Source organism: Schistocerca piceifrons, chromosome 7 (assembly GCF_021461385.2).
Source record: "Schistocerca piceifrons isolate TAMUIC-IGC-003096 chromosome 7, iqSchPice1.1, whole genome shotgun sequence".
Lineage (NCBI taxonomy): Eukaryota > Metazoa > Arthropoda > Insecta > Orthoptera > Acrididae > Schistocerca > Schistocerca piceifrons.
The window spans coordinates 275,745,699-275,772,793 of NC_060144.1; the positions used below are offsets into that span (position 1 = coordinate 275,745,699).

A 27,095-nucleotide genomic window follows, 5' to 3' on the forward strand; every position below is an offset into this window, starting at 1 on the left:
TATATGCAAATTATTAAAAGAAAGTAAAAAATTCAGATGTGTGTATAGATTATTCAAAGGTTTATGGCTTTACAAACGTTCTTGAAAATTATTAGGATGTATTATGAAATGCATTACAACAATAATGGTATTAAAATGATTTTATAACATATTTCTTAAAATATGTGTCTGTAGCTTGTAGCTGTACTAACACTGGGTAGAATAGAATGTAATGTTTCATCAGGAATATTAAAATTTAGAGCCATTTGTAAACTTTTGTGGATATGTTAATGATCTGAAGAGTAAACAAATTCCATTCCTAGGTAACGTTTATATATGTGTTTAAAGGTAGATTATGAAGTTTTTGATTAAATTACTTGTGTGAGAGTAGAAAAGAGTTATGATGCTGTGGACGTGATACATTAAAATAATGGCATTTCTGAGCAGCAAAATTGGCTTGCATCATACCTCTGTAGCCTCTGAAGTATCTCTGTATATTCTTAAAATTTCTTATTGTTTAACTTTGTTCCTGCTGCTATCTCCTCCCTATGTGAAGCTTAATACATTATTTACACAAATGTTGTTCACATGAAAACAATAACTTTCTGTTTTGATGGTACCATACTGTCTATGAACCAATGAACAATCTCCATCCATTTTCATGCCAAATTAAATATTACCAGTGAAAACAGATTTCCTTTTGTGGTTGTAAGTACATCAGCAGCAGATACACAGACTATATTGAAGTATGCACAGATTTAAAAGGAATACCTTCGCTGAATTTTATTTGGTGACTCAGACTACTTGTCAGAATGATGTGTTAGTATGTAAACATGTCATCAGTTTGTCAGATAATTTTCTTAGTTTACCTTCAGATGTAGTTTATATTTAATACAATACATTTTCATGTAGGCTGTGCCATACATGTCTGTGACATTCAATAATATCATCAAGGCTCTATGAATGTTTTTGATTTGTCACATATGTTAAATTAGACAGTTTAAATGTAATCTTCAGACAACTGTGGATATATTTCAAAACTAAATTATTTATACACAATTTCACTGAGGAATTTTAAAAATCTCATGCTTGAGATGAAAAGTTATTAACTTTTAAGCTGCCAGCCTCCTCCATAACTGTGGTCACTAACATATGCTTGTGCTGTGGTGCTCACTGAAAAGGTATCTTTCTTGAATCCTGATGGTGGAAGAAAGTTTCATCACCAACATTTAGTTGGCATGAGGAGGAGAGGTGGTGGTATGAAGTTTTTTGCCACCAGATATGCAAGTGAGAGAGTGGAAAATTATGCTGGCACACAGACACTCCTGTTACATACCACCAAGAGGCTGCATAGCTTGTCTCCATCTAGAAGACTGATCACCTCAAAGGTGTCAATTGCCCTCATGCCATGAGACATTGTAGAGAGGTTCAGATTTAGTCCTGGACATCAGCACTGATTTTCAGGACTAAATAATGCATAATGGACCACTAAATGTCACGAGAGTGGTTCCCCAGTAGAAAATGAACCAGGAAATATGTTGTTTCGCCATCTTCAGCAGCAGCTGTTAAAATCACTTACTACTGGTTATCTGTCTTGAGCTGACAGAAATTTAATTAAAGAGAACTACACAGACACATTTTCCGTGGTTATTCTGCAAAATGGATACATACATTTGTACATTTTTGGTTGTTTTAGGTTAAAAACAGTGTCTTGTTTGTTCAGTTGGTGTGCAAGTTACTCATAGTGCTTCCTTACATGTTCTACTTCCTTCCTCATTGCTAGCAGTGGTTGATGTCAAAAGACTTTGATTTACATATGTGCTTGGCAGTTGTTCCCATTCTGCAGTATTTCTTGTGCTGCATTATTTACACTTCACTTTAGTATACCATTTCTCACTGCACAGTAACAGTGTTTATGTCTGTTTGTTTGTTTTCATTCAAGTTGTAAGTATTGCCAACCCACCCCTTTAACCTACTTTCTTTTTTGGTGGGAGAGGGGTGAGGCTCGATGGTGATTGTAGGACAGAATCTGGAAGGAGATGGTAGTGGTAAATGGAGACTGTGGTTATATGTGTCTATTTAATGTTATATTAAGATGGATCAATCAGTTTAAAGAGTTTGTGAATTGCCAAGTTTATATTATGTTTTATGAGTTGTTTCTTTTCTGTTGTGGTTTTTGAATGTGGTAGTTTTTGTTGTTATTTGTCCTAACAATTTCCATGTCTATGGCTCTGGTGGTAATGAGACATGAAAGTGGAAACCATTAGGATAAATAACAACAAAAAGCACCTCCTCACCTTACAAGAAAACTACCACATTCAGAAACCACAAAAGAAAAGAAACAACTCGCAACTGATCAGACCAACCTGGCAAAACCACACACTCCTTAAACTGACTGATCACTTAATAGAACGTTAAATATGCACATACAGCCACAAGCTCCATTTACCACCACCATCTCCTTCCAGATTCTGTCATACGGTCACTATCCAGTCCCCCAACAACAAACAAAAAATCTCCCCTCATCTCCTCCCACATCTCTACATAACGTACCATAACTTACAAGATAATTTCACTAATTTACACTAAGTCTCTCTCTCTCTCTCTCTCTCTCTCTCTCTCTCTCTCTCTCTCTCTCTCTCTCTCTCACACACACACACACACACACACACACACACACACACACACACACACACACACAAACACACAAACACACACACACACACACACTCTCTCTCTCTCTCTCTCTCTCTCTCTCAAACACACAGACACAAAGTAGTTTCACAGGTTGGCAACAATCACAGTGTGAATGAAAAGAAACAAACAGAAATGAACACTGTTACTGTGCAGAGTAAGAAACAGTTTACAAAAGTTAAGTGTAAACAATTCAGCACAAGAAATACTGTAGAATGGAAAAGACTTCCAAGTGCATATGTGAATCGAAGTCTTTCAATGTCAACCGCTGCTAGCAAGGAAGGATTAAGTAGAATATTTAAGGTAACATTGAAAGTAACTTGCACACCAGCTTTATAAAAATAAATAAATAAAAAGTTGTTAAACTAAAATAACAAAGAATGTACAAACTTATACATCCAATTTGCACAGTAAACCACGGAAGATGCTTTATAAATAAAAGCAAAATGCATTTGGTGCAATTATCTTTAATTAAATAGCAGTCAGCTCATGATGGATAACCAATAGGAAAGTAATCAGGGAATATTGTGTTGACAGTAGAGAAGCAATAACAGCAGAATATATCAGTAAAGAGTTCTCAGTGACTTTGAATGTGTACTAGTCATCTGATGTTACCCGAGTAACAACATCAACAGGGACATTTCAACCCTGCTAAAGATGACCAAGTTGACTGTTGGTGATGAGACTGTGAAGCAAAGATACAAAGGAGCAACTACAACTAAACCAAGACAGGGAGACCTCATACACTGATCGACTGGGACCATATAGGGGAACCTGGCCTAAAATAAGACACCCAAAGCAAAACTGACTCTGTACTCCAAATTTATTTATATTTGTTTGTACAAAGTTGCAAACATGAATATAACTAACAAACAACATGTTTTTGTACACAATATATTTAAAAAAAGAAAATATTGTATTGCACAAAATCAGCATTGCAAAATTACTTCAGTGTTTCATTTTACCCTAGTTACTGGGGGTAAAAAGAAACATGTGTAGGTCATTTTACCCTAGTAAAAATATCATGTCATAAAGTATTCAGTCTTTGCATATGTCACATACAAATCTCTTAGCTGTCCTAGGAAGACCTGCACATGGCACATTTTACACCCTGCAGCCAAGTCTTCCTAGGCTTAGAACGACTAAATAGGTCATTGCAGTAAATACAAGGAGCATCGTCCTCGTCAGCATCTCCGCCCAAAATATCTCCTTTGTCTTCACTTTCATCCCTGAATATCAGCTGTCTTTTGCACATCTTCCCGCTTTTCTCTCTTCTAATGCTCGCTTTCAAAAATGGCTCTGAGCACTATGGGACTTAACATCTGAGGTCATCACTCCCCTAGAACTTAGAACTACTTAAACCTAACTAACCTAAGGACATCACACACATCCATGCCCGAGGCAGGATTCGAACCTGCAACCGTAGCGGTCGCACGTTCCAGACTGTAGCACCTAGAACCGCTCGGCCACACTGGCCGGCATGCTCGCTTTCCCGCAAACTTTGCTTGTAAATTTAATAGATATGGACTACTGGTAAAATTTGGGAAACATCCCGTTTTCTTTTGCTTCGAACATAAGATCCAGAAGCTGATGGGACTGGTAATATATCCTGTGGTGAAACTCGGATATGTTGGGTCTTGGAACAGTATGTTTTCCCTTAGATCTGGTAGAGGGGTATCTGGACTGTTCACACTATTTTCATTAGAACCATATGGAAGTGTAACGTCTGCTTTTGAAGTCGAGTCATTCTGGATACGTTGTTCTTCTCAATGTGTTGGCTCAACTATATTCTCCACTGTAACTCCTCCATTGCCAATCTCTTCGCGCTTTTCATCAATGTTTGTTACTAAAGAAGGCAAAAATTCGTGCGCCGGAAATATTTGTGGGCTGAATGGCCAAATTTGTTTTTCCGGTTTTCATGAAACCACTAAAGGCATTACTAATGGTAGCAGCATTCCCATACGCCTCACAAAATATTTCAGCTACCTGAAATTGAGTTATGACTCTTCCTGGATCATTTTTTAACCACACTGTGGCGGACAGATCATAGTAAGTCTTCAGAGGACCATAGAAACATACTTCTAGAGGTTCCAGCTTGTGTGTGCAATGAGGAGGAAAAGAAATCATAATTACGCCGTTTTCTCTCGCGCAAGTGATTACTTCTAAGCCTTTATGCGTACTATGTCCATCTAATAGTAATAAAACTTTGTTAACTTTGCTTCCATTTGCATACTTTTGAAAACGTTTAAGCCAAATGAGAAATGAATCTCCTGTCATCCAGCCAGACCCACTAGGCAGCCCTAGTGATCCTGTAAGTGCGCCATCTAAAAGCTCGTGATTCCATCTTTTCCTTGGAAAAAGTAGAGTTGGCGAGATAAAGTTTCCTGATGAACTCATGCAGCATACAACAGTAACATGCTGTCCTCTCTCTGCACTGGTGATTGTCCCAACTTGTTTTTTACCTGTTGCTGCAAACACTTTTTGAGGTTTCTGCACTGTTGAAAGTGTTGATTCGTCAACATTCCATTCCCTAGCGGCTCAATATTATTTTTCTGTGATGTTTGTTCAAGAATGTTAAAAACTTTTCTAATTGCGGTTGTTAAAAGACTGGGCTCTAGCTGCTGAAGTGGGCTCTCGTTTTCTGAGAGCAATGTCTGGATTTCTCTTTCGAAATCCCCTAAGCCAATCCCAGCCTGCCATTTCATCTTTTTGCTGAATCTGTGAGATATTCTATTTTGCTCTGCTAACTGAAAAGCTAATTTTCGTATAGCGTTACATGTAAGACCAAACATTCGGGATTCTAAATCTTTTATGTGATCGACCAGCAATGTTTCAAGTCTCTTAGAAAATGTAGGGATGAATCGTCCCAAGCCTTTGTCTGCTCCAGTGATACGTTTGTTTTTTTCCATAACTCTTCGACGTAACATAGCTTTTGGAACACCAAATGTCTTTGAAGCGCCGGCCTGTGTGGCCAAGCGGTTCTAGGCGCTTCAGTCTGGCGCTTCAGCAGGTTCGAATCCTGCCTCGGGCATGAATGTGTGTGTTTGTCCTTAGGTTGGTTAGGTTTAAGTAGTTCTAAGTTCTAGGAGACTGATGACCTCAGATGTTAAGTCCCACAGTGCTCAGAGTCTTTTTTTTTTTTTTTTTTTTTTTGTCTTTGAAGCTTTTAGCCATTTCATATCTTTTCTTTCAATAGCTTGAATAGCTTGTTTCATTGAGTCTTCGCTCCATGACTGACTATCTGTCTCTTTCTTGTAGGTCCCAACCATTTGTGCTGAAAAGAAGCTGAGTGTTACGCACCTATTATTTTATGATCCTACATAGACAGCATACTTTAAGTTAGGCATATGATATTATTATATTGCATCAATTACTATCAACCAGCAGTTATAGCCTCAGCCTACAAATATTTCTGTATATAAAACATTTACGATATATAATTTCATTATCTTATTAATACTGTTTTGTTGTTTTTAGTATTATAATTAATTTTAATATGTAAACACAACAATAAAGATTCAAAATATACGATTTATTTTCCAGGGTAAAACGGCACATTATATATGGGTAAAATGACCCACTGTTTCATTATACCCAAGTAACTGGTGTATCATTTTACCCTGGACAGCCATTTTGTACTCGGAACAACAGGCGCATGACCAGCTTATGTCTATCAACAAAACTTTGTAGTCAACAAACAAAGAAAAGAATATGGTTCCATGACCTTAACTTACATTTTGATAACAATATAATAAAGTAGGTATTTAGAGCATTATGTGACTTACCGATATTAGATCAGCACCTGTTGATTACAACTTTGAGCTCTAGCGCGGAAAATAAACACAAGAGGCATACACTATTAACACAGTACCACTACTATCAACTTATGAATTGCGCACTACACTAGATTACAGCTGAGTATCATGATATTCGAGAAACAAGTGTGTCTCATTTTATCCTAGTATTTCATTTTACGCCAGGTTCCCCTAGTCCAGAGAAGGGTAACAGTAAAAAATTGTATGAAATTGGGGGAAGGAATTACTAGTCATTTCCAAAGTGCTGCCTTCAGCGAACACAATGACTGCGTATAAGAAGCTAAAAATGTTGGGATACAATAGTCAAACAGATCCTCATCAGTCAAACATTTTTGCAACCAGTGCTAAACTATACTCAGTGGCAGTGTAAAGAGTAATGCCACTGGACAGTGGGTGACTGGAAATGGATGATTTGGAGTGATAAATCACGCTTATATCTTGTGGCAATCTGGTGGAAGAGTTGGGATTGGGGAACACCTGGAGAACATTACCTACCATCATACATAGTGCCAACAATGAAGTATGGGGGATATGGTGTATTGCATAGGAGTTTTATACATTTTTAGGATATAGTGCTTAAAAAAAATGCTAAATGCAGGTGGATATGGACATAATTTCCAGCACTATGTACTGCATGCAATAGATTAACAGTTTAGAAACTATGATTGTTTGTTCCAGCATGATAATGCACTTCTGTCATAAAGCAGCGTCTGTGAGCCAATGGTTTGTGGACAGTAACATTTCTGAAATGGACTGGCCCGCCCAGAGCCCCGAACTGTAGACTCATCACTGGATGAGTAAAAAAATCGACATCGCTTCAGGCCCCAATATCCAACATCATTACCTTCTTTGGTTTCGGCTCTTCAGGAGAAATGGGCTTCCTCAAGAAAATCAGCTCGTTTGGCCTCCTGATCTGGGACTGATGAACACAACAAGACCTCTGTAACTAAGCTGTTGGAATCCTTCACTGAGCTCTTGGTGGTACAATGGTTGTGCAATGAACATTGTGTGGCACAGACTAGGCAAGATGGCCGCCGAGTGCCGAGTGAGATCACAGGTGTTTTCTTCATCCACTAAAAGAATTTATTTAATAGGAAGTAATGTCAAATTTAAATTTTCTTTGTATCGTCTACTTGCTGTAGTGTCCGTTCTTGTCACACAACTGAATATTAGCGTCCCAGCACAGCTTCTTGAAAAAACTTCGTGTTATCTGAAGGCCTGATAATCGCAACATAACCCAAAATTTTGCGTGACATAAACACAAAAAAATCTATTCAGGTTTTCTTGATAGTGCAAAATTCGTTACAAAAGACAGCTACTAGTTTCATCAGTGTCTATTGTCGCAATGAAAGTGTAATTAAACGTTTCCAAATCGTATTTAATGAACACATTTCGTATGTTTACTAGTTAGATATACGCGATCTAGGCCTAAATTTTCCGAGCTATAAATGTTTTAAAAACTTGACCAAACACGCTTGATAACGTAAATTCTCTAAAAGCAAAGTAATTACTAATTCTTTCTTCTGTCATTGTATCTCTAAATCAGTACAAAAACAACAACAACTGCATGTAAGACCTTTGTGTCGTTCTTTGTTTACTTACTAGTGTCCTTGACAAATTTAAAACATTCTTTAAATTTAATTATTCCTTCGAAACTGACCATGAGTGAGAAATGTGGGAGCGGTTACAGGGTAGTGAGTAGAAGATTTTTTGTCAATCTTGAAGGAAATATTTTCACTGGGGGGGGGTGGGGGGGGGGGGAGGCAGTGGATAGACTGTTGGGAGAACAGAAGAGGTTCTCTCCTGGAACTGCATAGTATGCAGTAGGAACATTCTGATTGGGGAACAAGAAAGGAAAAATCTGTACCCTTCAGGCATAGTTGGAGAAGCAAGGAAGGAACTGATAAGGATCAATGGAGTTAGGGGAGGGGGGTGTTGGGAAATGGAAGCTGGTAGGAGGATAGGAAGAAAGAATGCAATCTGACAGTTTTATCATAAACCATTGCCAGAGTTACGTGGAGAAGAGCCTCAGATAGAAAAGGAACAGGAAATGTGCAGTACGCTTCAACTGAGGCCAGAAGCCTAGGAATGTACAAAGTGTTGAGAAGAAGAAAGTGCTGCTAGCAGTAGTAGCCATGGGCGAGGTGTAGGCCTTAGTTACAGGAAAGTTTAGGGGCATTGTACCAGGCCACCAATATCTTCCAAGCCAAATGCAGGGCTAAGTCATGTGATAGAGGACTTAGGGTCTTTATGTAAGGACTTTACAAAAGAGGACCACGTAGTGATAGTGGGTGGGGTGGGAAACAGTTTGATAGGAATGGGGCATGTGGCATAGGTGATGACCTGGACAAGATAGCTTCCCTGACTCATGACACCAATGTACGCTTTGTTGAGCTGTTCTGGCATCATGATCAACCACACCTTGTTGGAGCTGTGAGGTGAATCAATGTGGTGTTAGAGATGGCTCTCAGGGCAGCCAAGTTTGCTCATGTTTCTCTGGTGCCTGTCGGGACTATCAACAGATGGAGTTTCACTAGGCATGGCCTACACTTAAACAGGACTGGGAAGGGAAGATTGGTACAGCTGATTCATGAAAGTATAGGGGGTGGATCTTGGGCCACACATGGTCAAATATCTGTTGTAATGGGTAGGAAAAGTAAGTCTTTTTTAGGATAAATCTAGACAACAGGTTCCCCTGCCTAAAGAATATCTCCATCAGTTTAAAAAATACTGAAACAATCACTCACAAGACAGATTTTAACACTCCAAATATCACACATACCTGATGTCACAAAGAAAAACAAACCATTGGAAAGAGTAACATGGGGAATTTCATAAACGAAACAATCCTCTATCAAAACATAAAATCAATAAAAAAATAAAGTACAACTATCAGGAGTTGAGCTCCAATCTTTGAACTGCACAGTAGTTTGTGTTACAGGGCACTGGTATAGAGACACAGAAATCCAACATGTAGTATTATCATTGTATGAAAGGGCAAACTCTTACTGCAGAACTGCTTCAAGGGGTGCAGGATCATGCATTTACAACAGAAAAGGAACACAGTTCAAATCAGAGATGACCTCAGTACAGTAAGGGACAACAAACACTTTGAAATATCAGCTATTGAATTAACAGGGCTTGATATCACCAAGAAATTAATCATTCTGTGTGTGTGTATAGATCTCCCAGTGGTAGTGTGGACACTTTTTCAATAAATTAACAGAAGTTCTAGATAAAGTCTCAAGTACGAAGTTCAACATAATTCTGTGTGAGGACATCAGCATCAACGCTAATATCATAAATGAATCCAGAAACACACTCATAAATATCCTTCAAAGTTTTGTCATGTTCCTATCTGTCAGTAGTGCAACAAGGGTTATGCAATTACTGCATCAGTAACTGACCATGTGGCTACAAATATGGACAGGGAATGTGATATAAAAGATCTCGGACTATCAGACCATCTCTGTCAAATAACAACAGTAAAATCAGGCATCGAATATTTCCCTAAACTACAAGCCTACAAACGACACCTATCAGAAATCAAAATAAAAGAGTTCTCCAAAGAACTAGCAAAACAGAAGCTGGGATGAAGTGTAAAAGGAAGCCAATGTGAATATGAAATTCTCTAATTTCTCCACGTTGTTTAAATTGAACTTTGAAAAGGCATTTCAAAAAGCTTGACTGTTGCAGCCAGAGGATCACTTGGATGATGGTACGGCATGTTGTGGTCTTCAACAATGAAAAGCAGATTCTGCCTGCATGCAACTACGGTCATTTGTGCATATGATGTAGACTTGTTGGACACTGTCTCATAGAGTGAATTTATTTGAGACGTACTTGCTCCACTCCAGGCCTTATGGTCTGGGGTATGATAAGCTACAACTGTCGTTCACCTTTGTATTTCTGAAGGTGACACTAGCAGACACTCGGTATGTGCAGAATGTTGTTAGACCTGTTCTTTTGCTATTCTTGGAACAGGAAGGTGATGTGTCAGGAAGGTGACGTGTTGTTCTAACAGGATAATGCTCGCTCCCACACTGATCGTGAAACTCAACATGCTCTGCAGGATGTGCAGTGACTTCCATGGCCAGTGCAGTCTCTGGAATTGTCTCCAACCAAGCACCTGTGGGATATGATGGATGGAAAGTGACTCATGCAACTCGCCAACCAACAATTCTTACAGAACTACGTGAATGGGTTAAGCAGGCATAGTGTAACTCATCCCAGGACAATATTCGCGATCTGTTCAACCAACTGGATGCCAGAGTCGATGCCTACCTTGACGCCTAAGGAGGCTACATTACGTACGAATATGGGAGTTTCAGCATGGGTCGATACCTGGTACCTCATAATCTCTTGTGCTATTGACCTGTAAATGTAGTCATTTCATTTAGTCCATATGCACTGTTGCAACAATAAATTTTGAGTGAACTGAATGTTTCTAAAAGTGTGTGCTAACCTCTTTCTGACAGTGTATATAGAAAATTGTGTACATGTTGGTGCACAGACAATGACAGCTGATAAAAGGACAGCAACCTGCATGTCAAAATGTAGCTGCACTACAGGCAGATTAGCCTCTTGCCAACTCTCAGCAAGATCTATGAGCGCCTTCTGCTAAAACCCATACAGGAACATATTACCAGAGTGCAACTTCTGCCTGATTTCCAATTTGGATTCCGGCAGAATCACTCTGCCCCATAACAGATCATGAGAGTGGTTGAAGCAGCCACGGAGGGCTTCTGCCACAGAGGCTACTGTGGGGTAGTGCTACTAGACATAGCCAAAGCCTTCGACTCAGTATGGCATAGAGGGCAACTCTACAAGTTATAGACACAAGGGTTCCCTGGGAGCACAGTTAAGCAGATCAAAAGCTATCTCACGAATATGACTTTCTCTGTCAAAGTAGAAACCGCCACCTCCACCAAAAGGCGTATTCGTGCTGGAGTGCCACAGGGATCGGTCCTGGGGCCCGTTTGGTACAGTCTGTACACTGCGGACACACCAACGGCCCCCCTGGTGCACACAGCGCAGTACGCAGACGACAGCCTTCTACAAATGAAATGCGAACAAGGACCTGGTCATCCATAGGCTACGAAGGGTTTTAGATGACACAGAAACTAGGGCCTGTCGCTGGCGCATTACCATCAGTTCTGAAAAGACGCAGGCTATGCTGATCACCCGGAGGCTTGGAAGGCGTGGAGCTCCTCAACGTCCCCCCCCCCCCCCCCACCCACCCCACCTTCACCTAAACGGAACCTAACCCCTGGCGCAGAACCGCCAAGTACCTTGGTGTAACCTTGGACTCTTGTCTTACGTGGAAACCCCACATAGACGAGGTCCACAGGAAGGTCTGTGCCAGAATGCCCATCCTATAACCAATCCTCAACTCAACCAGTTCCCTTCCCTGCTCTGTGGGTGTGAACGTATATCAGGCCCTGATACAGCCAGTAATGGAGTATGCATGCCCTGTCTGGGGATAGGCGGCGAGCAGCACCTGGACAAACTCCAGAGGCTGCAGAACTGCGCCCACAGGAGGGCACTGCGCCTGCTCGTCAGATTTCCTATTAACGATCTGCACGCCGCTGTTGAAATCCCACTCCTAAAAGAGCGCTTCCAAGATCTGGCAAGGGCTCTCTATGCAAGCCCTTCAAGGTCAGGAAACGTCCTCATCCACGCCCTAGGTCGGCATGACATGTCCCGTGACAAGCATTAACGCCCAGTGACGATCTTCAATGACTAAGTCGAAGAGAAAATCCCTAAATCAAATTCCTGATCCTCTTCCCTCCCCCATAATATCAATCATCTCGCCAACCCTAGGCAAGTACCAGACACATACAGAACAATCATCACATCGCACAGACAACCAAAAATCACAGAAATAAACACACACACAAGTACAAAGTGGAGTAAAAGCCGCAATGCTACAAACGCCCCCAAACACTTCCCCAGAGAGGGGAAAGCATCAGATGAGAGTGAGTGAGGCTGACGTAGTGATTCAGTGTGGGTAGTTTCGTTCAGTGCATGCTGCAGACGTGTTTAGTGTTCCGACTTTAGTGTCTAGTGGACTATTTTGTATGACCATATTTTATTCGTTTACTTTAGTCTCTTAGTGTATTGTGAATTAAGTTTGCAATGGATAAATCTGTTATCAAAAAGGCGCGCCTGGAAGTTGATGATACTTCAAGTCAACCTCCAGCAATTATTGTGTCATCAATTGATTCGTCGCCTTCGGGCGAGAACCGTTCACAGACGAAACTTGGACAATCCGGTAAGGGAAGATCATTTCAGAAGTCTTGGTTGATCAAATATACGTGGCTAGAATATGAAGCATCTACCAAAAAAGGGTTTTGCAAATCTTGCAAAGAGGCAGATGCTAAATGTTGTGGCGTAACAAGCTTGCTACGCCACACTGGGAAGGGAGCCGAAAGAAAGGCACGCGTACACACACGCCGACTGGCGTCAATTCTGGAACAGGATACGTTATGACTGCTATAAAGAAAATACGTAGCTTTGGAATATACTTAACTTTTAATCTTTGTTGGTTTACAACGTTCTTCTTGAGACATTTATACGATAACTCTCAAACTAGGTAAGGCTAATGGCGCCTTGCTAGGTCGTAGCCATGGACTCAGCAGAAGGCTATTCTAACTGTCTCTCGGCAAATGAGAGGAAGGCTTCGTCCGTATTGTCGCTAGCAATGTCGCCCGTACAACTGGGGCGAGTGCTATATCGTATCTCGAGACCTGCCTTGTGGTGGCGCTAGGTCCGCGATCACACAGTGGCGACACGCGGGTCCGACATGTACTAAATGGACCGCGGCCGATTTAAGCTACCACCTAGCAAGTGTGGTGTCTGGCGGTGACACCACACTAAACATCTATTACAATTTTCTTAAAAAAATGATGCTATTATTGGCTTCAATCAAGAAGCCTGAACATTTTTCTATTTTGGTTCACGAAATAAGTGAGTCTTCGATTCACGAACAAATGTCATTTTGTATTCGTAATGCCGATGATTCCTTAATCATCAACAGAGATTTCATTTTTTATATTGAATGTAAGGCGTGATAGTTTTGAACACTTTTGGGAATTGTTTTTAAAAGAAAAACCTTCACAAGTTGATGATCCTTTGCTTCTTCGGAATCGAAGTAAACCAAAGAAGTATGAAAACAACAGAGTCAGCTCACCACGCACTTTCAAAACCCCAAAGGAATACTACAAAGCTATTTACATTGAAGTTTGTGAAACGGTGCAATCTTACATTACTGAGCGGTTTGCTTCAACTGGACTCACACAGATCATTGCTGTTGAACAAGAGTGCTTGCTTTTAGTAAACAGAGGTGAAGGAAATTTGGAAAAATCAACTGAGTTTTTCAAAAATGACCTAGACATTGAGAGACGGCGCTTACACTTGAATATGTTAGCCGATGTTACTAATAAAAAACAACTGGTCTTAAAAAAAAAAACCATGCGTGATGTAAGAAAGTACATTACACAAAAGTCTGCAGTTGGAGAAATGTTATGTGAAGCAGTGAAGTGCATTAAGCTTTTCCAAGTAGTTCCAATCACGACTGCAACAGCATAACAGTCATTCAGCGCTCTTAGACGTCTGAAGTCGTATCTCCGATCAACACTGGGACGGAAGTGATTGAACAACTTGGCTGTTCTTCATGCCCACCGGGATGTTTTGGATATCCGACCAGTCATCAACGACTTCATATTCAGGAATCCAGTCAGACGGTCGACATTTGCACGTTTCTAAAGGCACTTTAGCCCTAATAATGGCATTTAGAGCAATACCAAAAATCTGTATAAAATAGAGAATTAGATACGTGCATAATGATAAATTTTCAGTTTCGAAATATTAGTACTAGTTTAGAACTGTATTACTATAGTACTGTATTAGTTATTTTCAAATACTTAAATATTTTTAGGGTCTAAGACCCAATTGAAACCCGCTATTTACATGCTTTTTGACTGAAAGTATTAGGCATACTGTATTAACTTTATTAACTGTATTAAAGCATTAACTTTGAGATATTGTTTTTATTTAATGAAATCTGAGCCTTATGCAAAGTAAGCTTAAATTAGCTATTTCACTTGTTAATCGAAGTGCTATTACTGTGCAACAGCAATATTTTATGTTTTATTCTTTTAATGATAGTTTAGGATTTATTTAAATATAATTTCAGTCTTTTCAGAGCTATATATTCCCTGCTCTGTAATAGTCTATAAGCATGATTATTACTGTAAATTAAATTAGCTTTTTACGAAAATGCCATGCACGTTTATGTTTTCTTTTTTTAGAGTCAAAAAATGTGTCAAGCTTGTCGAGTTTCCGGAGTGTCGAATTATCGAGAGTCCAGTTTTCGGGGTTCTAATGTTGATCATATGACTCTAAAATGCTTAAAAAACTTTAAAACTCACTATTTTTCATCTAAAATTTAGAAAATTTCCCAGGGAAAGACCCCCAGTTCCCCCCCCCCCCCCAAATATTTTTTACAAGTCGGCACCCCTGCTATCATACTATGGCGAGACGCCGAAGAATTTAAAACAAATGTGGAGCAACAATGGTTTCCAGCACATGGAAGACGAATGTATATATGTCTCCAAGAGATACACCTTAAAGTTTCTGACGCCCCTGTGCTATCTGGTTACAAAAAGTATTACCTCATTAAGAGACAGAAGTGGCTATTTTTGAAACAATGCATACCACTCCTCACCTCTCCTCCTCATCACTAGCCTATAAGCAGTCACTGCACCAGCGAACGTACATCAAATGTTAAGAATATGTACCCTGTGTTTGCACTCACACAAAGTTCGGCCAAGAAGTTCCTCTGAGATCATTATACAGCTCCTCCAACCACACTTCCTGGATGCAATTTTAGCACACAGTGTCCTATGGGGTTTAGCAACTACTTGCATCAAGGCTAGAGTCACTGAGAGCATTCTAATGCATTGTCTATCGAACAGGGTGCAGAGCACTTGTGCAAGAATGGCTGCATCATACTACAAATATAATCCACAACAGCATCTGCACCACAGGCCACCTACAAGGGTAGCCTGTCACTTGCCAGAATAGTGGGTGATGGTCTGTAATCACAGGCAGACAGGTGGCTCTGCATAGGTTCAAAAGCCAGTAAGCTACAGAAACCCGCAAATCCTATTGGGTTGCAAGAGTAAAATGCTATTGAATTGTTAGGGAGGGTAAGATGAGACCTTGGTAACAATTCCTGATCACCATCAACTGATTCACAAAAATTAAGATTGTGAAGGAGATCATCAGGGTGTAAGGTAAAGTTTCAGTTACCACCTCGAAAAAAAAAATCGAGCTGTGACAATGGTGTATATTGATTGTCTAATTCTATACATATTCACATTTTAGTCCAACACATTTTTTCCCAACGATAGATGACTCGACAGAAACTTATGTTGTACTGATCTGCATTTTGGCTGTTCAGGAAATATTCCACTTCGAAAACAAACGTATTGTCATTCTGAAAATGCCTGCTATGCAATGGTTCCTTCATCTGAGAAAAGAAGTAGTAATCAATGGGTGAAATAATGCAGTCTCGAGAGAATACAAGGAGTATACATAATGAACTGCCATGGAGCAAAATTACCCTTTTTTAAGCATCCTGCCACGCTTCCTCGTGAGATTTCGGCAGTATGCTCCTGTGACCGTTTGCGCCTTAGGAGCATCATGTGTTATTGGTTAACCATGGCAGTTTCAAAAGAATATCCACAAGGGGAAGGCCTCAGACACGGCCAACAGATTCGACTCTATTTGGCAGGTCGTCTGCGCACAAGCTAAAATGAAGGACTCCAAGATATTTTGGCTCAACAACGCCCCACTTTTGAGGAAACTGCGCCTACAGTTCGTTACGTGCAAACGACTCAGAACTGATGAGATGGACAAATAACAGAAAACTGAGCATTTGTCTCTAAAAGTCTGTAGAGCTAGATTACTAAACCCCCGTACAATTTTTAATAGGAGTTGGTATCTTTTCGCCGTTCCCACCAACCTGGACACATGAGCGACACATGCTCTTGAGTACCTATACGGCAAACATTGTTGTTAACAATGTTAAAATTCTTGGTGAAAACTTCAGTTGTCTTTTATTTTCCACAATTCGGTACTAGTTTCGGTCAATTAGCAGTATCAAGCTTAGCTGGCATAAACAACAGGAAAATTATACCATAATTCGAACAAAAATAATTTGTTCTTTTTAGTCCACCATAGTACGTAAAACATTTCTAATAATAATAACTGTGTACGATAATCTTCGTCAAGAAACAAGTCCACATCGACAGCTAGTAACACACCGACAGATGTAACTGACATATGGCTGATTTATTTATTGCCTGAGTACTGGGGTTTGCTGACACTTGTGCTCTTATAGTAAATATTACGGACTTTAGTAATGGCGTGCCTGTTTTCTAATAGTTGACATAATTGTTTTATCGCTTAGATTTTTTCCTTAGTGTGGCATCTTAGGTGAAATATCAAGCAGTTACAGTTCGGAAAGTACTAGTTTGTATGACAATGACCATCTTCGGCGCTAATATCAACTCTTGCTACTGAAATTGGCACAATATGGACGCTTTTGAGTTTTTTTTTTTTTCTCCCTAACATGGACCTACTGGATGATTCGTTTGAAGAAGCTGATGAAGACATACACAATGGAGAATTTAACGAAGAGGATGATTTTGTTGAAGAAAATAATGTTGTTTGTACCCCTGACAATGATGTAGGACACAGGGTTTGAAGCTGCAAATAAACAAAAGGGGTAACAGGAAGAAGATTCCCTGGGTGACTGTGGAAAACCGAGCAAGGTCTTGCTTAGACTGAAATAACAGTGTCCGAAACAAAAGACTCCCTTCTCATTTTGGAGTTATATTAATTATAATAATTTGTAACTAGTGTATAACAGATTATGAATTCCTTTCAAATAATATTTTGAGCAATATAATTGTCATTAGAGGTTATAAAACAGGACATCTTGTACTTATATTGTACGTAACATACCAATGGAGATCTAAAAATAGAAATAAACTGGTGAATAATCTGTAAATCTATGGTTCTCGTTGAATAAAATTTGGAGTAGTGAAATTTACCATGTAGCAATGTAACATTTCTTAACCACGACACCCCTCCCCCTTTTAGAGCTTTGGGGCTAGTCACGGTTCATGTATAATCGAAAAAGCTGAGGAAACATGTGAATGAAATCACTCAAATCCAGAGAGTGAGGGAAAGCATTCGTTATAGCTCACATGGCTGCAGAGACTAATTTCATTTGACTTGCCATGGCTGTAGGAAATGTTAATATTTTTAATTACATGTAAGATCAGAGATGTTTACAATTTTAGTTAGAAATTAATCATAACTAGAAGTGGGCACAGGCTTTCAGGGGAATGAAATAACGAGTCCCGACGCAGTTAAAAGCTTTGTTTGTCAGCGGCCGACCAAACACTTCACTGAGGATTCTTTTGATGGTTCGCTAAGATTATGAGGGTCGAGGTCACAGGCGTCAGTGGCAACCTTTTGATGCTCATAATGGAAGTTAGAATGATAGTCTCACATTTCAACAAACACATGTCGAGGAAAGTTCCCGAGGGAATGTTCAGGACAGATATTGCAGAGGGCTGTGTGTACCCAGGATCAGTGTAAAACGGAAAAAAAAGTCAGAGAGGGGCAGATTAAAGGAGAGTAGAGATTCAGGGAGTAATCAGTGCAGCCGGAGTGCTTTGACGCTGCTCAGTAGCACCTGGTGGGGCAATTGACTGTTCATTTACGAGAAGATCGTGATAAATTCTGGTGGACACGTGACAACTGCAAGTTAAGTAGAAGTTTTCACTATTCATTAGGATAGCATTGAACAGAGACCTCCTGTCTGTTTCAAAGAACTAAGTTAGAGGAATTTCATTAAATAGCAGGAACAAGTTACAGATTCGTACTTGTCTCCTTTACTGTAGGGCAAGTGCCCATTACTGTGCGAGGTGTCGCAGTGGCTAGCACACTGGACTCGCATTCGGGGGGACGACGGTTCAATCCCGCGTCCGGCCATCCTGATTTAGGTTTTCCGTGATTTCCCTAAATCGCTCCAGGCAAATGCCGGGATGGTTCCTTTGAAAGGGCACGGCCGATGTCCTTCCCTGTCCTTCCCTAATCCGATGAGACCGATGACCTCGCTGTTCGGTCTCCTCCCCCAAACAACCCAACCCAACTAAGAGCCCATTGATTGACAGCGAATTATTTCGAAATTTTCATGGTTTACGATTTAGGCCAAGTGGCCAGTAGTGGCAATGAAGGCACTCGTTTCTGATAACGGTCCTCCCTAGTGATTACTGCATGCAACTGACATTCTGTTAAGAGGTTCAACCTGATACTTGGATAAACAAATGTGTTGGTTAGAACAATAAACGAATTGACTAAAAGCAATAACTTGCTACTTCAGCAGATTAGTCGTACCAACTCCAAAAGAATTACCAACATGTTGCAACCGAACACTAATCCCAATCAAGGGGAGCTCTTTTCTATCATCTCTGGTATAAATGTTGACAAACAAGCTAACTGAATTCATGTTGTCACTAAGATCCTGGCTAAGCCACGCAGATAACACCGAATCCAAAAGAAAAAAAAAAAGTTGGTGTAGGGAAACTATGCCGGGATATGACTTACTGAAAAAAGGAATGAACAGATAAACAATCGATTGGCCCATCGGTCGTTAAAATCTGTCGTTTTTTCTATCACTAGATGGGACTTCAACTGCACCAGCGACGTAGCATGTAACGATCCCTTCTCCATATGGGAGCAAGTCTGTGTGCTGTCTGTGGCTCATTAAGCCGACCGCTGTGGCCGAGCGGTTTTAGGCGCTTCAGTCCGGAACCGCGCTGCTGCTACGGTCGCAGGTTCGAATCCTGCCTCAGGCGTGGATGTGTGTGACGTCCTTAGGTTAGTTAGGTTTAAGTAGTTCTAAGTCTAGGGGACTGATGACCTCAGATGTTAAGTCCCATAGTGCTTGTAGCCATTTGAACCCTTTTTTTTTTTTTTTTTTTTGTTGCGCATTACACAACGTCTGGTCACAACAGGGTTCATTACAGTTACGTACCCCTCGGGCCTGCGGGATCTCTCAGCCGCCAATACCGCACGACCCGCTCTTTTCCTTTCATTTACACAGACAGAGCGATTACCTGCAGGGCCGACAGCAACTGGCGCACGGCGGCTGCGGCGTCTCGCTCGCTGTAGTGGCCACGGCCGGCCAGCCGCTCCAGAAGTTCGCCGCCGGACATCAGCTCCGCCACCAGCTGCACCTCCGACTCGGTCTCCAACACGTCGCGTACCTGCACCTGCAACGTCATCCCACTATATCGTGCGAAACTCGCCGCTAAGCGTCAAGAGCGGGCGACCCGCAAGTACGGGATGGTTATAATTAAACTGACGGTCTTCCAAGGCGCTGAAACATCTTAAGTGGGCATTACACGACGATCCGCCGCGAACGGTACTGGTCTAGGGCGATAGACATCTAGCGGTATAATGGGTGAAACTACGAAAATTAGCAGACACGTTATTCGCACGCCCGAATAGAGAGCAGTTCTAAACTGCCGTCAATCCGCGCATGCGCAGTAGGCACCGATAACTCGCGCATGCGCAGAAGGTTGTGCCACAGTGTTTTCTGTTTGTTGTTTGGTTATTGATAGGCGGCTAGTGGCTAATTCCAGATTTTCGTGTTCAGGATTTTTCGCGTTGGGGCTCTTCCACATTTTTTTCAGTAAGCAGGTTTCATAAATCCAGAAAATAACCTTTTTTTGCTGTAGACTGTTTTATACTAGCTGTTTGTGAAAGGAGTTTTTCTATTGATAGCTTCGTATTCTAGAAATTAAATGGAGCGAAGAGGCGTTAAGCGTCTTAAATCAGGCATACAGCGACGAAAGGTGTATGTATAACCCACTGTATCATATAATAAGGTAGTTGGTAATCGTCCCTTTCTGAGTAACATGCATATAACGTTATACGGTGATTTTTCGATTTGCATCGTAATGTCTTAGTTTACGAAAGTTCAGGTTTGATTCGATTGCATCTCTTGCTTGATTTCAGCATGCCAGAAAAGAGAAACTGGCAGTGAAAGCGAGAAAGTCCTTGCAGTGTGGCCCAGTGCGACAGACGAGGAGTGCAAAACTTGGAAAAATAACACAAGTACACCTTTAAGTATGAGTCCTTTAAAGTGTTGCAAATTGCAGTGCATATATCCACAACAACTTTCGAAATGGTGGGCTGTGCTATTCTGTGGCTAAAAGCTAGAGTCTTAAAAGATTCACCAGTCGCCAGGAAACGTAATGGTACATCCAGCCGTCGGCCTGAGGTGACCGAGCGGTTCTAGGCGCTACAGTCTGGAACCGCGCGACCGCTACGGTCGCAGGTTCGAATCCTGCCTCGGGCATGGATGTGTGTGATGTGCTTAGGTTAGTTAGGTTTAAGTAGTTGTAAGTTCTAGGGGACTGATGACCTCAGAAGTTGAGTCCCATAGTGCTCAGAGCCATTCGAACCATTTGGTACATCCAGCCTGCAACGTAACGAAGCATTTACCAGTGCTTTATTCGTGATCTAGGCTGGTATAATCACAAAACGTATAAACATATGATGTAATTATTACTTTCAAGAATGTGAGACAGCCTCCCTCATGACTGTGTCACACTTGCTAATTCCATCTTCTATCACAGACAGCAGCTTCTCGAAACAGGCCAAACAGGCCGTGTCCATCCTCACGAAGCTCCGAAATTTATGCGGATCTTCGAGCTTCAGTTCTTTTATAAGCATTGAATGTAATCCCTTGCCTTTCTCCCTTCTTTTCAGCGAGGATCGAACTCAACAACGCCTGGCTTTTTGTTTTCGTCGTCGTTCTGCCCTAATCAGAAGATATACTGTCACTACCAGGGCAATAGCTCCGAAAACAGATGGGTTCTCCATGTGCAAAATGCTGTATATACCTGTGTAACCAAGTGTCGTAATATAAAGCTAACTGTTGAGTCTCAAATTTAGAACAGTAGCAACCTACATACGAGAAAAACAATTACGTAATAAATAATAATAAACATCTTCTTATGAAATTGGAACCTTGAGCTACATATATAATAACAACGGATGACACCCCAATATGTCACATGGACGCCCTTGTGTTTCGTGCTGTAGTTCGAACGACTTTACGAGAGATCAGACAGTTCTATTTGCTTTTCGAGCGATATCACTGTCTACTACGCATGCGCGCCAGGTATATTCCGCATGGATGGTGTAATAGGTCTACATGAACCAGCCTGTAGTTACAGATATGCACGCTTGGGGCGCTGGTGCATAGATCTACGGTTTAGGCGCATCGTGTAATACGGGCTTTAGGAACGCTCATTAATCGGTGCGATCACGGAGTATCCTGAAAAAATAATAGTTCCACTTCCTATCACCAGGTGAAAATAAAGCGCTGTAAGCAGAGAGAATATGATGTGGATGCAGCAAAAGGTGAGGAACGATGAACCACTTGATAATGGTGGTTCTGGTACGGTTAGTAGAATATGGTCACAAGTTACAACAGGTGTTGAATACGGTCTCGCCACTGAGCGACATCCTGTATCCATAACATGGCACGGTCGACAGTTGCTCGCAGCATATCCAGCGTAAGCAGAGTGATACGTCATCGTATGCTATCCTTCATATTAGGAAGAGTCTGGATACATCCGTGATAGAGACAATCTTTCAGATATTCGCACAAATAGGCGTCACGTGGATTTACGTCGGGGTATCTGGAAGGCCACACATCTTGAAATTGCCAAGAGATGATGAGTTTGTTACTGAAGGTCTCTCAAAGTAAATATTTCACCTGGCAAGTGACATGTGGTGTTGCCCCTTCGTTCCTGAAAATAGTGGCGTGGCTACAGTTGCGTTCTTGCACAACTACACTACTGGCTATTAAAATTGCTCCACCAAGAAGAAATGCGTATCATAAATGGGTATTCATTGGACAAATATATTATACTAGAACTGACATGTGATTACATTTTCGCGCAATTTGGGTACATAGATCCTGAGAAATCAGTACCCAGAACAACCACCTCTGGTCGTAATAACGACCTTGATACGTGTGGGCATTGAGTCAAACAGAGCTTGGATGGCGTGTACAGGTATAGCTGCCCGTGCAGCTTCAACGCGATACCACAGTTCATGAAGAGTAGTGGCTGGTGTATTGTGACGAGCCAGTTGCTCGGCCACCATTGACCTGACGTTTTCAATTGGAGAGAGATCTGGAGAATGTGCTGGCCAGGGCAGCAGTCGAACATTTTCTGTACCCAGAAAGGCCCGTTCAGAACCTGCAACATGCGGTCGTGCATTATCCTGCTGAAATTTAGCGTTTCGCAGGGATCGAATGAAGGGTAGAGCCACGGGTCGTAACACATCTGAAATGTAACGTCCACTGTTCAAAGTGCCGTCAGTGCGAACAAGAGGTGACCGAGACGTGTAGCCAATGACACTCAATGCCATCACGCCGGGTGATACGCCAGTATGGCGATGACGAATACACGTTTCCAATGTGCGTTCACCGCGATGTCACCAAACATGGATGCTACCATCATGATGCTGTAAACAGAACCTGGATTCATCCGAAAAAATGACGTTTTGCCATTCGTGCACCTAGGTTCGTCGTCAAGTACACCATCGTAGGCGCTCCTGCCTGTGATGCAGCGTCAGGGGTAACCTCAGCCATGGTCTCCGAGCTGATACTCCGTGCTGCTGCAAAACGTCGTCGAACTGTTCGTGCAGATGGTTGTTGTCTTGCAAACGTCCCCATCTGTTGACTCCTGGATCGAGACGTGGCTGCACGATCCGTTACAGCCATGCGGATAAGATGCCTGTCATCTCGACTACTAGTGATTCGAGGCCGTTGGGATCCAGCACCGCGTTCCCTATTACCCTCCTGACCCCACCGATTCCATATTCTGCTAACAGTCATTGGATCTCGACCAACGCGAGGAGCAATGTTGCGATACGATAAATCGCAATTGCGATAGGCTACAATCTGACCTTTATCAAAGTCGGAAACGTGATGGTACGCATTTCTCCTCCTTACACGAGGCATCACAACAACGTTTCACCAGGCAACGCTGTGTATGAGAAATCATTGGAAACTTTCCTCATGTCAGCACGTTGTAGGTGTCGCCACCGGCGCTAACCTTGTGTCAATGCTGTGAAAAGTTAATAATTTGCATATCACAACATCTTGTTCCTGTCGGTTAAATTTCGCGTCTGTAGCACGTCATCTTCCTGGTGTTGCAATTTTAATGGCCAGTAGTGTAGAATCACGTGTTGCGCAAAGTGGTTCTTACAATGTGCAGATGTCATTCTAAACCTAACTGGTCTGTGAGGTGTCATCTCCTCAAAGAAGAACGGACCGAAAATGGAGGAGCATGTGAAACCATACAACAGAGTCACATAAGCTGAGTGCAATGGATGTCCCTTCACAACATGTAGCGGAGTAGTATAGTTCTGTGCATTCACTGCACTATGCAGAGTAAAATGTGTCTCGTCCGTCCAAAGAATATTCCCCAGACACATGACATCCACTTCCAAGCATGCCAAAAAATGAAGGGCGAAGTCACAACGTTGTAGCATACAGGGGACAGGCAAAATAATGTGATTAGTGGTAGCAATGGGATGGTTTCGTTTGGCAATCAACAACGCAAGTAAGGCACGTATCACGTTGGACTGTGCGTGTCCAGTACGGTCTAGGCATCAGCGCAGGTTGTTCATGAATAGTGCATACTTCGTATCTGCATTCATAGCCCGAGGGCGAAGAACAATGAAAGACCGAACAGAGTTCCAAAGAGGGCAGATTGTAGGGCCCGATTAGCTGGAGCATCAGTAACAAAGACAGCCAACTTTTTGGATGTTTCAAGAGCAACTGTATCAACAGTCATGACAGCCTACACAAAACATGGAAAGACATCATCATGTAAACGTAATAGTGGGCGCAAATCAAAACTAAATGACAGAGATCGTCGTGCGCTAACATGAATTGCGTCTAAACAACACAGAACTATGGTGGCTAAAGTGATAGCAGAGCTCAATAGCCATCTTCGAGACCCTGCATCAATCTACACTGTCCGCCGACAACGCCACACAGCGAATATTCATAGACGAGCTGCTATACCGAAACGATTAGTGACAACAACCAACTCTAAAAAGTGTAAAACATGGTGTCAGGATCATAAATCCTGGGCGGCTGATCAGTGGAAACACGTCATGTGGTCCGACGAGTCAACGTTCTCAATATTTCCAACATCGGGCTGGATTTACGTCTATAGAGTGTCAAAAGAAGCCTACAATCCTGATTGCTTGATTCCAATGTTTAAGCATGGAGGTGGATGTGTGATGGTGTGGGCAGTCATATCACGGTATTCTGCTGGTCCCATCATTACTCTTAAAAGCCGTTTTACAGCCAACGATTATGTGAACACTTTAGGTGATCAAGTGCACCCCATGATTCAAATATTGTTCCCCAACAATGAAGCCATATTTCAGGATGATAATGCACCACAATCGTGGTATGAGGAGCCTGAAACTGAACTGCTGCGTCTTTCCTGGCCAGAACAGTCCCTGGATTTGAACACCGTCAAAGAGTTAGGGGCAGTATTGGAGGGCAGAATCCAGAGCAGATTTCCGCCTCACTCGTCACTACAGGCGTTAGAAGAGGTTCTGATTGAAGAGTGGCATAGCATTCCATTGGAGACTATACAATCGTTATATGCCAATATTCCAAGAAGAATCGCAGCTGTATTACAGGCAAATGGGGGTCCAATCCCTTATCAATAAACCACTCCCAAGTAAGTACACGTGTTCACATTATTTTGCCTACCCCCTGTATCTTCATTTTGTGCACATTCTGAATCTCGGATAGCACTGTAAAATGCGCCATAAAATGTGTTGAACATTTGACCATGGGGGAGGGAATCTCCAAGAGGCAGCTCGAGCACTGGCTGCAGAATATGAGGCGCGTGCTGCACGTTCGCCTACAGCTACAGCAACTTCATCAACAACTACCATGGGAATGGGCCACCGCCCTCTTCCTGCTGCACTACCTAATTAACCCGTTTCTTCAGATTTCTTGATCATCTTCTTTAGCCGATTTATTGAGGCGGGGCCACTTTGCAGCTGTTTCTGTCGACGATATTCCCACAATGCAGCGCTGCTATTACTGCCGTTCTGATAAAACAACTTTGCCAGCAGTGCACGAACTTTTTTCCTAATAACCATTGCATTTCGACGGAAAACATCAACCTTCTTAATCCTTTATACCAACAGTCACTTCACAAAAGAAATCAACAAACGTTACCAAGCGACGAACAGCATACTGACATCAAAACAGGAAACATTTCACATTCTGACTGCTTACAGCGCTTTTTCTCGCCTAGTGGCGGGAAGTGGAACTATTGTTTTTTTTCGACGTACTTCACAAGTATTCCTGGGATGTATACAACCAGCACTGCCGCATTCCGAACACCGTCGGTATAATTATAGCCATCCAGTATAAAATGGGGCCGGGAGAAACGTGTTATCAGCAGAGAAACAGTAAGAGGACAAAGGGTCGGTCAGGGGAGCACAGCGACTTCCAACGTGGAGTAGACATTTGATGTCACCTGAATAATAAATACACCAAGAACATTCCAACTCATCTTAAGCTCCCAAGTCGACATTTGGAGATGCACATTGCACAACATTATTAAAGGATCACTTTTTCGAAACAGTGTAATTATTTCCAACTGCGATGCAAAAGTTTAAAATATGGCTCAAACGTGCCTACAACATTCCTCTCTAATGGTGCAAAAGTGTGGCGTCCTGTGATGTCACTCGCGGACTGGCAACGCTTCAAACAGCGAGGTGTCTACAAATGCGGAAAAAGGGCCAAAACTCGGAAGTTCAGGCGAAGTCTAAGGTGGGTTAACTATGTCATATTGGCACAAAATGTCACCACAATTCTTCCAGTTCCACCGTGGACCTGTCACACGATAGGAAGGTTATCACATCCCCTCTTACCCACGCATCAACCCCTCTTTCGACATCTCTGCGAAAGAAGGAAAACTGCGACGACCAACATTGAAATCACACGGTCTTGTTGTTGGTGGCCGAGGAAAAGATTTCAGACTGAAAGCCTCTCAGAATCGACGCGAAGAGGCTTTGTGATGTAGCAGAAAGGACGTCAATGAATTCACCATTTCCTAAGGGCGTTGATTCCTACTCATTTCGCGGTCGAAAACAACAGCTTGCAGCATGATGAGCAATAGGATTACATTCTCGACAAAATTTGACACTTTTGACACTCCCGGATGTTTCCGCCGTTCTCCGTCTGGGGGTGTCAGCAGTGTCTTAGGTGAACAAGGACGCCTCAAGGAAAGGATGGTTTCATTGACTCCTTGCTGTCACCCCATGAGGCCTTTTCGTGTCGATTTTAAGCGGCGTTTAGTCTGAAATGTTTTTCTCGGTCACCTATAATAAAAACGCGTGATTTCAACGTTGGTCGTCGCGGTTCTGACCTCCAGCGCAGAGGCGTTGGAAGTACGT

General features: G+C 41.9%; 1 protein-coding gene across 1 annotated transcript in view; it reads right to left on the reverse strand.

Annotated features, from left to right (window-relative positions):
- LOC124805174 (calcium/calmodulin-dependent protein kinase type IV-like) overlaps positions 1-27,095 on the reverse strand; it is a 588,498-nt gene that overhangs the window by 70,255 nt on the left and 491,148 nt on the right. Inside the window, exon 5 of the mRNA XM_047265660.1 lies at positions 19,688-19,843. Within this exon, the coding sequence (XP_047121616.1) occupies positions 19,688-19,843 (156 nt within the window). The remainder of the gene's footprint in view (positions 1-19,687; positions 19,844-27,095) is intronic.